Source organism: Apus apus, chromosome 5 (genome assembly GCF_020740795.1).
Source record: "Apus apus isolate bApuApu2 chromosome 5, bApuApu2.pri.cur, whole genome shotgun sequence".
NCBI classification, from domain to species: domain Eukaryota; kingdom Metazoa; phylum Chordata; class Aves; order Apodiformes; family Apodidae; genus Apus; species Apus apus.
In genome coordinates, this window is record NC_067286.1 from 16,933,818 (window position 1) to 16,947,070 (window position 13,253).

The following is a 13,253-nucleotide window of genomic DNA, read 5'->3' on the forward strand; positions in this document are numbered from 1 at the left end:
CAGTAGAGGAGGACAGTCTGGCTTCTTGCATGGTGAAAGAGCATGGGCTTTCAAGTTTTGTTGGAAGCTGATTATCTGGAATTAGAAATGAGGCAGTAAATGAAGTCCCAAAGAGGGTAAACTACAGCTTTGAGTAGAGGCTGAAGCTGGGAAATGTCTGCAATTTCTGGCTTGCATAAAGATAATTTGTTAAGCCTTGCATTTCTCATCCATCAGGCAACCCAACAATCCTTGATGTATATGGAGAAGGTGATGGTGGGTAATGTTTTTGCATCAAATTCAGGTATGGATGGATGTATTCTTTCTGAGTTCTGTATGCTATAAGTAGCATTGTTGAAGTGAGACAAAGGACAGTAGTGAGACAATTGGGAGGCACAATTTATTTGGGTTCTTTCACTTCTAGTCTCTTGAGAATGGTTTTTTTTGTAAAGGATGGGAGGAAGCATTTGCTGTGTCTGAGTGTAAGGGGAGAGAATGATGAAGGCACTGGAGACAGTGGGCAGTAAAGTAGAAATGAATGACTTTCACACTAATGATTGTGAGAGGATAACATACTCATTCAGGTTTTAGGCTGATCGTCTTTCTTGTTTCTTTCTACATGGTCCTTTGGGTCAGATAATTTTACTTGAATCAATACTGCTCCTTTGCTCAAGGGTATTCAAGGATTACAGTGGAAGCAACGAAGTGATAATTTTATTTGGGAGAGGGCATAATGTTTTTGCCATGTGCTTTCCATTTGTTTTTTACAGTCTAATTTTGAATGGTCATCCTGTAGCTTTTTTTTCTTATGGTTGTAAGTGAGAAAGCAAATAAAATGGATTACAGGAAAAACAAGCTCCCCCCTGACTCCTTGAGATTTTAAATCAAAGGTAGTGCAACTTGTGTGGGATAAAATTATCCTAATTGTTACTAAGCTGATTAAATATTTATAAAACAAGGTCTGTATTATATTTGTAGCTCTTTTGTCTGGAGAATGTAATTAAATTGTTGATCTTACAGATTTTTTTTTCTGTCCTTGCTCAAATAATGAGTACTAGCATTCTTTCTGTTGGTTTAGGATGCAAATCTTCCCTGAATTTTTACGTTAGAAACTTAAACTTGCAACGTTATTCAATTAAAAGTAGTCCTTTAATTTTTTAGGGAAAGATTCAAATAAAGTTGTGTGTGCTTGTTCATCTCTATTAAGATTTTAAGAGCAGCTCCAGCTCTTTTGTTCAGTTGTGCTTACATTGTCTTGAGTAGTCACTTGGATCCTATGTAAATTAGAAAGGCAGAAAAGACCTGCTGTATTTAAAGAATGGAAAAAAGATCTCTAATAATGAAGCATAAGGAGATTTTTTTTTTTTCAGTTTCTCAGAAGGTCAAGGTGACTATATCTAGCTAACGGAGTTAAAAAAAGGTGGAAGAATCAAACTATAATCTGACAGAGAAAGAACAGTAATAATTGGAAGCATAAATGGATGTTAAAGCTAGGAGGTTTCAGATATTCAAAGGATACGTATTTTATCAGTGGACATGATCAGCCACTGAAGCAACTTACTGAGCCAAGTTATTTTTCTTTCTTGTCAGATACACAAGTTAACACCAGATGCCTTTCTGGAAGGTGTGCTAATAAAACTTAGGGTAACTAAATGGAAGGCAGACAAGAACTGACAGCTGGTTCTGACCTCAGAGTCTGCCACTCTGGTTAGTGTGGCGTGCTGGCAGATAGAATACCTGAGCAACTTGGGTCTTGTAGCTCATTCTTTGGCCTGCACCTAATTGCCCTTGCTCCCCTGAGGGTCCCTGGAAGGGAGCTCTAGAGAGGGGCAGCCACTCAGCCTTGGCTGCTGTCCTTTGTGGACTCCCAGGCAGAAGGCAGGTTGCTGCATTGTTCCCTGTCTGTGCAGTGTCTTTGATTCATGCAATCCCAGTAAGTCAGGCTCTTCAGGGAAGCAACGGGATAGCTAATGTGGTACGTGAGCCCAGCATGCCACTGGAGGAAACGTGTGAATCCCGCACTGGAAAAGTTGGGTGTTACCCATGTATAATTTGTCTCTGCTCCAAATGTCTTCTGGCATTGTTGGTTGGGGTATGAATGAGGTTTTTGAGAGTACACCTGCACTGGAAAAAAGTCAAGAGTAATTATAGGCAAAATGTGAGGGTTCTTACCAGTATAGCTTGTTTTACTTGGCCAGCTCAGAGGCATGGTAAGGGGTGTCTTCTAAAATATATGCACAAAGCATAGGTTTCAGAGGAAGTGCTGTGTCTACAGTAGCAGCTGTTCTTTGCTAATTTACTGTATTTGCTTAGGCAAAATATCGGATCAAAACCCCACAAGTTTTCATTGTGAAATAATTAGAATATGTAAGCTATGAAAACTATAGTGGGGACACAACCGTTGAGTTTATCTACAATGTTAAGACAGAGGAAGCCTACCCTAGGAAGGGGTGTGCAATGCTGATTGCACTTACCTGACAGATCTTGTCTCTGTGTAAAATTTAAGGTGTGCTATGTATTATTTATTTCGTCTTTAAAACTACTGTCCCCCAACAAAACATTATTGGTGAAGACAAAAGAATCGTCGTGAGGCTAAAGGTAAGAGGAGCTTTCAGTTGCCTCCATGTTGCTAACAGCCGAATCCACACCAATTTATTCTTTCCTCAACTGTCTGTTTAAGGGGTAAAGTTTTATCTGAAGCATCTTGTTTCTCGAAGGACTCACCAACTCCTCGGGCTGTGAAGTGTAGGTTCTTATCCCTTTTCTTTTGGTGTAGGAAGTAAACAGTCTGTTTAACCCACCCTCCTGCCTTAGACCTTCCCTTCTCAATAGGCAGACCAGAAAAGGACTTGATGGGCTGCAGCACCCAGGGCTTTTGAGAGGCCTGGGATTACTGCTCACTGGGGTCACTGCTCAGCTGATTGCAACAGTTCCTCAGTTCTCAGCAGTGTTATTTCTGTGTCTATTCTATGTTTCGGTATGCAACCAAATTGTGATGGATATGAAAATTTACTTCAACTAGGTGGATTTTTACTAGTTTCTTTATAAATTGGGTCATAGAGAAAGGCAAGCAGGAAGATACTTCATGCAAGAATTGCTAGTCAAAAGGCATTCAAGCAGTAGTGCTAGCAGTATAGCTGTAGTCAGGTTCCACATCTGCATGGACACTTGCATATGCAAACAAAGCAAAGCCTAATTTGTGGAATAAAATATTGTATTTCTTTCAGAAACAGCAGTAGCAACCTGTTTTGAATATTGTCTCATTAAAAGCAGCTACTCTACTTTTTTGTGATGAAAGGATTCTTTTCAAAACTTTTATTTAGCTGGTCACGTGTTCATTGTATAAGTGTAGAGTATGTATTGGGAACAACAGAAAGATTTTCTAATATCCTGTAGAGCTAAAATACCATGTCCTCATCCTCTGTCCTTTCTAACTGTCTGAGGAAGCTGCATCATATTGATAATGATTCTCAGAGAGATTAAGATCCAGCCTTTTATTTTCCAGCTTAATACAGCACTTGCGCGCACACACACACACACAAATTCTTTTGCAGCTGGTCAGTTTTATATAGATATCTAACAGCCCAATTGGATTGGGAAGGCTGGAACTGGATCCTTAGCAGCATTTGTACATGACTTTAGATTTAGCACTGAGCATGTGGGAGAACAACCGGGAGCAGAATCTACATTCTGTATTTTACTATCCTCCAGCCAAAGAAGTACAAAACTGCATTCTGAAGTATCATCAGAAGCTTGAATACAGCTTAATTTCTTCTTAGCTAATCTGTGTCTTCTTTTATTGTGACTATTGCCCAGGTGTGGTTTTCCTGAGCTGGCTGACTCTTTGACGGATAATTGTGCAAGTAAAACAATACAAGGCTGCATCTCTTTAGAAGAATTTTGCATGTTTCATACTTCTGGTCAGGAATAGCCTGTAAAGTTTAGATTGTATTTTTAGTAATCTGCTATGTTTTGTTCCTGGTGGTTCCGATTAATATGTGTAAACTAGAGATGCATCCTGGGTTTTTTTCTGTCACATGCAGACCTGTGTGTTTTATAAAATCAGGAGAAAACTCCTTTACAATCCCCTTTTCTGTTGAATATAAAATTAGAAATTATTTTACTGAAGGTTTAAGGATATTTTGTAATCAGCATGCCCATTTTTTTTAATTCCTCTTTTACAGGAATAAAATTCCTCTTACAGAAAGTTAAGGAAACTGTGGTAAAGACGAGACAAACAACAGTCATGAAATCTGTAGGAGAAAAGTTAATACTGGTTTCATAACACTAACAAAAATAAAGCTACTGAAATGAAAAAATAACTGTTCCTTTACTAAAGTAAAAACAATGAAAAGATTGATGGTGCTGCCCATGTGTGGGTGTGTATGTGTTTATGTAATGTGGGAAAAATTTCCAAGCAAACTAAGAATAGTGGTTAAATGTTTGTCCTCTTGGTAGTATCCTAGTCATGATGCAATTCTAAGCAAAATATACTATAATTGTACAGGGAAGTTGCTATTTGTATAGTGGAACACAGTGTATTTTCCCTAATTTCAGATCATTTTTAGAGCAGAATGTCAAAAGGGAAAGGTTCATGTACTATGCATTGGAACACATTTGTTCGGTGCATATAATGTACCTTCAAGGTACAGAAGTAGCTCAAGATGCAGAATGAATACATATTCTAGTGTTTGCTTTCACCTGCCCAATAACAAACCTAGAAAAATGCTAAAATACTTGAGGCAGTGTGTTTCACTAAATGTAGATAAAATGTGATATCTATTTTTCTTGCTTTAGAGAAGAGCTCAATTTCATTTGCACCTCAGAGGAAGTAGTGGCAGAGTTGGACTTTTGAGAAATCTGGAGTTGTCTTTCTCCTGTTACCACATGATGTTTTCTGTCCTCTGGCACTCTGCTGCCCGTGCATCCTTGCAGTAACACTGCAACTTCAGGACCTTTTCTTAGTAATGAAGCAATTTGCATCAAGCATTTAAAAATCTGCTTTTGCCTTGTTCAGTGTAGTGGTATTTCTCAGTAGCTAAGTAGGAATTACGATAGTATGACACTGACTTATTGATCCTAGTCTTAGTGCATATTGAGATGCACAAAGTCCTGAAAGTAGTTTAGAAAAAGTATGCAAAACAAGTCATGCAAAATGTAGATTTAGTAATTTCTTTTCTTTGGCTGTGGAATTGAAGTAGAGGCTCATTGAGCAAAGTTCATGGAGAGCAGTCTTGGTAGACACAGTAGTGTTCTCTCCTGAGTTCCAGTACTTTAAGTGCTCTTTTTTTTGCCTTTTTTTTTTTTTTTTTGTGCTTGAGAACAGGCAAGGCTAATTTTCTTTATTGCATTACTAAAACATGACAAATGGCCATCTTGTCTAACCAGACAGTAAAGCTCTTCTGTTGGCCAGTGCTGTTCTTTGTTGTCTAATGAATAAACATCTATTCAAGAGTTGTAATGGATTATGGGGGAAAAAGGTGTAAATCTAGCCATAGAACAAGTACTGGGTGAAATGGAGGTTTTAGGCAGGACAGCATCACAAAAGTTTTATATGCAGATGTGTTCCTCAAAGACAGATGTATGGTTCCTGACATTATTTTAAAACCCATTATTGGCTTAAACTCTGGGCTCTTCCATTTTGCATTCTACCATTTCTTTTTCCTTGATCAGATGAGATTTGGGGTTTATAGAAATTTCTGTTATTTCATGGTGTTTTCTTGCTCAAGATGTAATTCATGACTGCCTCTTAGCCAGGGTTTACAGCAGTGCAAGTATGTCACGGTCATAAAAATACTTGTCCTGTAAAGTGATAATCTAGCCATAATTTGGAAGGCAGTTCTGTCATAAGTAGACCTTTTCATGATCTCTGTGTACTTCCAAGAGGGGCTTTTTAAAAACAGCTTTCAAATATTCTGAGCCTAGAAAGGAAATTCTGATGGTTTGAGGCAATTCAAGTAGTTGTGGGTTATAGTTTTATAGGGAGAAGTTGTATTTTCCATAAATTTTACTCTTTGGGTGTTGTTTGAGAGTTTTTTACCATAGCAGGATTTCACTCAGTGGCTAACTTAACTTACTTTTGAAGAAATGTTATTTAGAAACAATGAATATGATTCAAATCCAACAGTCCTACGTATACAAGATTTTTTTAAATACAAAAGTTCCTTACTGAACTATGCCAGTGTGCTTCCAGCATATGCTAGTGCAGTACCTGAAGAAAGTATATGGTAGTCTTAGCCCTAAATTGTATTATCCTGTCATTTTTTGTTCAAATCTGTCCAGAATTTGTCGAAGAGGATTAATCTCAAGTTAATGTGATCATGTTGTTTTTCTAAGACGTTTGTCTTACACCATCGAAGTGTGAGATTCAAATGAAATGGATAAGTGAATGCACTTAAGCCATTTTCTTTATCAGGAAATCAGAGCATGAAAACTGGCTATATTTTTGTAACAAGTTTTAGGAAACTGCATCTTGACTATAACCACGTGTCAATAATTGTTGTTTTTTCTAGTAAGTTTATAAATCTTTCATTTGTACTAACACACTGAAAAAGAACTGGGAATTTTTTCAAATGGCTTGAAATGCCTAATCAGCGGTATAGGAGGTTTGATGTTTCCGCAGAGGCAAGATCTTCATGCTTTTACTTCCGCGACTGTTTGAAATGCAGCCATTTAACTTCGACAGAGGAGCCTCCCTGTGACAAACTGCTTGTTAGTGTCTTCCTGTAGCCCCATGTCCATCTCCAGCACACACCTTTACATGCACACTGACCAAACAGGTTTTACTTCAGAGCTGTGGAGTGCCCCTCCCCTGGACTGAGCTGCTGTCATGCAAACAGTATTTAAACAGCTTTCCAAGGCTGAACGACTGCTGGACATTTTTTCCTCTGTTTCATAAATTTCAGCTATTTCAGGTTTTAATTTAGGTACTTTACAGCATAGTTTACATGGCAGAAACTGTTGCTGACATCTTGTTGCTGTGATCTGTGCTGGGCCTGCAAGGTGTTAAGAAGTCAAATTACCTGGGATGGAGCATGTCTGTTTTGAATTATATGTGGAACAACCATGTGCACTGGTCCAGGTGTGGACCAGGTTCATTTTGTGACTGCTGGGTTTTCTGCTTCTGCTTTTTAGAAATAGTACCTAAGGAATTATTCTGTAGGTACCAGGAACTACAATTAGTAGTTTCCCCTGTTTAATGTTACCTAATGGAAGCTGTATGTGTTATTTTTTGTAATGTATGTCTGGAGAAAAATCTGGTAGAAAAGATTTCATGCTTATTTCAATAATTGTTTTTCTCTCATGCTTTAATCTAAATACAACATTACCAGATAACATAATTTGCTATACTAAAATGAAGCCATTCTTAGCACCAAGGAGGGAAACTTGAGTTTCCTTAGCGGCTCTCCATCAGTCTGGGAAAACTCTGCAAGTTCACTCCCAGCATCTCCCCTTTTTTTTCTTCTATGCCTTTCCCACCCAAGTGCAGATAGTCCTGAGCAGTAACAGTGCTGACACAAATACCCTCCTTTACTGTGCTGATTGAACCTTTGACTTCTTAGTCTAGAGTTTCATGCCAATTTGCAATTAGGGTTTTGTTTTCATACCATATTTACCCAAGTCTGTGAAAACAGTAGTTGTGTTGTAAAACTTACAGGGAGAGTTGTGTATATATGGAGCAAGTAGCCCCAAATATGTTAAACAATCTCCAGGAAGAGCTTTCTAGCCAAAGTTTAGAAGTTTTGCCTCTTTATATGAAGCTTGAGGTCCAGGGAGAGAAGGGAAAAAACAGGAGACTTTCATTTAGCTTTTCTATATCAAATGCATATTACACTAATGCTTCCCTAGAGTGCAGCCTAGTTACACTATGGAATTAGGGCAAGGTAAAAAAAAAAAGAAGAAATGGTAAAATGCAAGATGAAATTCTCACTTGTGTTATCTCTAGGAAGGAATTACCAGTGGCTGCAATTGTATAAATTATCTCAATCTTTACAGTACACTGTGAGCATCCCATGCAGCCTATCAGCAAGTACTTTGCTTAATAGAACTCCTTCCTCATACTTAATCTGTGAGATGCATGTGTTGAAAGACATCCTTTTGGGCACTTGGAATGGTAAATGCATTAGACTCATTGGCATGTCTTTACTTGTTTGTGTTTTCTTTTCATCCTCTCTGGGATAAATGTTGCCTGCCATTTGAGCCATCACTGAAATGGGGCACTATATAATGGTATACAACAGCTTAGTAAAGAAAGCAAAGAACCTCTTCAGTTTAAAGCAGGAGAGCTAAGCAGAATGCAGTCATCTTGGATCTTGCCTGGGATTCAGCATAGAAACTTTTAAAAACAAATTATTTTTATTTCAGTGGTAACTTTTCAGGCATACTACAAACTACAGGTCTGAATCTGATGTTTCTCTCCAACTCCACAGCAATTCATTGACTCAGAATCTGCTTGCCACAAACTTGCCTGGAACACCACCACTCAAGAAACAAGTGTCCTTCCAGTGGGCGTTTTGCAGAGAGCTGCTGTCATTTGGAGTGGTCTGGCTCAGGAGGACCAATTGGAATGCAGGCGATAAAAATCCTGCCCTCTATTTCACATCATTTCTCCATATAGTATCTGAGTGTGACCATCCCATCCTTTCTTAATAGGTCTCGCGTACTTGTTCAGTGCTGATAGAGTTAAGGATCTCCAGCTGAGCTGCTGCTATTTCTGCTTCCTTTAACACATTGATGTTCTTCACCTCTCATCCATACACTCTTCTTGGTGAACCTGGCTTAACTTGACATTTCATAGGATTTCAGAACAATAGATGGCAGAAATACAGTACCTTTGAGATCACTGTTTCTCTGCTTGGTACATACAGTAGCAGTCACTTTCCTTTTCCATGTCTTTATTTTTGTTAGGAAGGTGATACTTAATGAATCCTTGGTTCTTATCATTTTGTGCATCCTATCCAAAATGCTATAATATAGACTCTTTGGAGTTCTTGCTGCAGTTGATTGTTTATGATGTTATGGATTAAATGAGAGTATTGTGTACCATTTTTTCTCTGTGCCTATTGCAGAAAAAACCCCACAGTATTGATGAAGCCAAAGGTGGTGGTTGCAGGATAAATGCTGACTTGTTGTTACCAGAGCTTTCAATAAAGCAGCAAATGCAGGCACCTTGTCACTCACAAATGTGCTGCTTTTAAGCTCAATCTTTTATTCACAAACTTTCTGCAATGTGTGGCCACTGACTTGAATCACAACACTCTATGTGACCAGGAATACTGATTTCTCCTGCTGTTGTCTCAAAAGTGGAGCTGAAAGAGTACCTTTGAAATTTTTTATTTTCCCCTTCACTATAACCACCTCCAAACTACTTCTTAAAGACTGAAGCAACTTAGACTTTAGTCTGTCTTCTGTCCAAAATCCCTGCCTTTACTGTCTATATGGAGAACAACTGCTCTTGCTATCTTTGCTGCTGTAAGCAAAATGGGGAGCAGTGTGATCTCTGTATAAATACTGCTTAGAAGCAAGCTAAAGGAAAAAATGTTTTCATTGCTGATATAAGGTAGTTCCAGAGAACTTGGGATGAACTGTGAGAGAACTGGAAAGGGTACTTGGCTATGTGGTAGCAGGGCACACTGATGTTAAGCAAAAGGGATAATTAGCTAGCAAAGTTGAAATTATGTATGTCAGGCAGTGACTTAAAATAAACATGAGTTTCATTTAAAACAGAACATTACAATCTGATGTCACAAGGCCTCATTTCTATACATATAAATGCTGAATTGTACCTTAATCAAAATAATGGCTATGATTTCCCCTCCCTGGCCCTGACACTGTTTGTTTGTCTGGGTTGACATGACTTGCTCTGTTTGCCAAACCTCTGGGTACTAATACACATGCCTGTGGTGGCTGTTTTACAGTTAATTTTTATGGAACCCTAAAAGGGGCAAAGAAATATGTGATTGTGTAACTGCTGCTTATAACTTCATTATAAATACAAAGCGTTCTTCATAAAATTTATAAATACTATTCCTTGGCTTGGTAGTTGGGATCAATGTAGAAAACTTCCTGTAAGTGAAGTTTTCTATAAGTAAGTTTTCTGTAAGTCCATAGAGTCATGTGTAAGTGGTGGGAATGGGGCTCCATTCTTCCCAGTGTTGTTGTTTTGTGCCCTTACTCTATGCCACCAGTGATTTTACTGTTTTGCTGACTTGTCTATAGGACTGATACAAGTCATAAAGCTATTTGCAGGTCAATTCATAGATATTTCTGTTAACGTTCTGATGATGGTTTCAATGCACATCTCTCTGATCTTTGAAGCCTGGCTGGCTGGTAAGGGATATGCTAGTTCTTCACCAGTGCTGAAGCACACTTGTGTTAAGGTCAGATCCAGCAGTTGTCACATGCAGAGGATGTTGAGGAAGCAAGAGAAAAGAAGTTACCAATAGATGTAAATAGGCAAGACAGGGGATGGCTGCAAGACACACCCTTGAAGTGTAGATAAGCATCCTTCAGAATAGGCATACGTAGAGATCAGGCCAGTAGCTGTGTTCAAGTAAATATATTGCTTTTAGGTTGAGTACTGCTCTTTCTGGATGCAGCAGTTTTTCAGGTAAAGCTATTTGTGTCTGCACATGTGCATTAAATCTTTTTAAAGTGTGAGAATCCGTACTGTGCATGTGTGTTAAATTACTTGTGTTGTTGCCATATAAATAAAGTGTATGTGCTTAAATTGTGTTTCCTATAATAAACTTGCTTCATTTTTATTATTTCAGAGCATTTAAAATTGACTTTGAGAAGCTGGGTTTTCCTACAGCTTGCATAAAATCCAGTACTACAGGTAAACTGTAGCATGCAGTTGACCCGTAAAGGGAATACTGCTTGAGTGGAGGAAAGGCTGGAGAGGGTGCTGCAGAGACATGGTTAAGGAAGGGGAAAGGAAAGTGCTGGTTTCATGCAGAAGCTAACAGAATAGAGAAGTGGGTCATTTATCTGCGTCAAAGCAAAAATAGATCAGGTTTCAAAGTTTTATTTCATTTTATCTATCAGTTTTAACAGCAGAGCTTAAGTTCCTAAACTGTGTGAGATCACTGAAGCTCTATCTCTGAAGAGTGAATGTTTAGCCATCAAGAGTCACAGGGAGGCCAGCTTTCCTAATAGAACTGTAACACCACAGAGCTGTATTTATTTTGCTTTTACCACTGGACTTTAATTTACTTTGGATAGACAGACTTTTAATAAAACTTAAACTGCTTTATATTACAGTCTTGTTGTTTTTAAGGTGGTTTTTTTGACAAACAAAATTCTCTCTGTGCAGATTTCACTGGTGAATGAGACGAGGACGACTGCCCTTTTGGCAGGTGTCCTTCCTCTGTTTGCCAGGACTGTTGCTTTTATAATGTTACTGTGACAAGTCACTGTTAATTGGGAAAAAGAGAGTGGGCAGGAGGTTTTTCAAGGGTTGAATAATCTGCATGAAGTGCTGGGCTGCAGAGTGGAAAGCTGTGCTGTGTTCAGCTGCAGGCTTCCTGTGTGCTATCAGTGAAGTCATTAAAACTCTATCTTAAGTGGATTGCTTGGAGAGCAGGAATAAAAATACCTCCTGCTTTGTAAGGATGTGGAGGCCGACTTGGACGTGTGAGTAAAAGACAGCACATAACAGACAAACACCACTGCCTGGGAGATACTTTGGGACTGAGAATAGCACTTTAATTCTCCAAGTTGTGGTTTCTTGGGTTTCTGCATACAGCAGCCATGTTTCCACCTGCTTGGACCAAGTGGTGCTGGGTGGTTGATGGCAGCAATGACATGATTTGTACCAGGTTTAATTCAACAAGTCTGTTGGTCTTCTGGTTAAAGGGAAGATGCGTGCTTAGTAAATGAACTGGGGCGCTTGCAATACCTGTCTGGGAATCTGCCCCTTCTAACTGCAGCTGGTATTGAAGGTTTACCTGAAATGGCAAAACTACCTTTTTCTCTGAGTTGTCACAGGTCAGGTTTTAGTGTGTCAGAATAAGTGATGTCCTCAGGGCTTTTTGTTCTAGGTCATGTTAGGCCACACCTGTTACATTTTTTTGTTAGGATTTGGCTCTAAATGCCTCATCAGCAAGCTGCTGGCACAGCTGCGTGTCCAAAAAGTGTGTGTCAAGGGGTTATGGAGCTGGGCACCCCTTTATAAGGTCTTTTAGGAAAACTCAGGGCAAAGTGTTTTTTCTCTGTCTAAAACTGCTGGTGTGTCATGACAGATGTCATGTTAGGGGGTTCTGCCTCATCATTCATCCTCTGAGAACCAGTACCCAACTTAACTCTGGTCATAACAAGGTGTCTCTTGCTGCTTAAACTGCTCTGATAAAGGTCTTGATGTCATTGCTGGGCTGACATTCAGTATGAAAAACTGTTTCTGGCAGAATATATCCAGCTCTGCTCTTGAGCTACCCCCCCCCCCCGTGCCCGTTTTTGTCACAGAGTCCTGAGGGAGCAAGCAGAAGGGGTCATTATTCCCGTTTCCCGCCGGGAGCCCGGCGTCGCCCTGTTGCAGATGGAGCCTGTGCTGCAGACAGCACCAGCAGCGTGTTTGCCCTGCGTCCCGCGGCACCGCTGCCCTAGCACACCTTGCTTTCTGATTGCCAAACGAACTGGCAGAGGACTGTGTTACTGATGGCGGCCCTTATGTTTGTTAGCGCTGCTTCGGTGGCCTCCCCAGGGCCAAGGCCGGGATGCTTCCTCCCTCCTGCTCTGCCGCTTGCAGCCCCCTGCAGCCCCGCAGCTCTTCGCAGCGCTCTTCTCAACAGTGCTGCCGAGCCCAGCCTTGTGTAACCCGTCCCCGCCGCCCGTCCGGGGCGAGGCCCTGGCCCCGCGCCGCCGCCCTCCCGGGCCTGGCAGGGCCGGTTCGGGGGCGGCTCCGGGCGGCGGGGGAGCCGCGGCGGGGCCGCCCCCCGCGCCGCCGCCCATTGGCGGGGCCGGGCTGCGGGGCCGGGCTGCAGCGGGCGGGCGGGCGCGGGCCGGGGAGGGCGGCGGAGGGCCCGGGCCGTGCCGAGCAGCGCCGGCGCCGCCGCGTTTCCCCCATTGCGCTCGGTTGAGCCGCCCTTCTCCCGCCGTATCATGGTTGGGGATCACTGCAGCCTTCCCGGTGAAAGGCCAGTCCTCGCACAGAGTCCCAAACCCGGATTAAGCTGCAAAATGGTCCTGCAGGCGGTGGGCAAAGTGCTGCGGTAAGGACTGGTCCGTCGGGTGGGAAGGGCGGCTGCCCCGCGGGGCGAGTCCCTGTGTGTGAGCGA

At 41.0% G+C, this 13,253-nt stretch overlaps 1 protein-coding gene across 3 annotated transcripts in view; it reads left to right on the forward strand.

Annotated features, from left to right (window-relative positions):
• Window positions 1-13,253, forward strand: part of MOB2 (MOB kinase activator 2) — a 118,339-nt gene that overhangs the window by 74,227 nt on the left and 30,859 nt on the right. The window contains exon 1 of one of the 3 annotated variants that reach the window (XM_051622567.1): window positions 13,009-13,187. The exons of the other annotated variants lie outside the window; for them this stretch is intronic. Coding sequence (XP_051478527.1) covers window positions 13,078-13,187 — 110 coding nt within the window. The 5' untranslated portion in view covers window positions 13,009-13,077. Of the gene's footprint in view, window positions 1-13,008; window positions 13,188-13,253 lie in introns of those variants that run through there. 3 annotated transcript variants of the gene reach the window in all.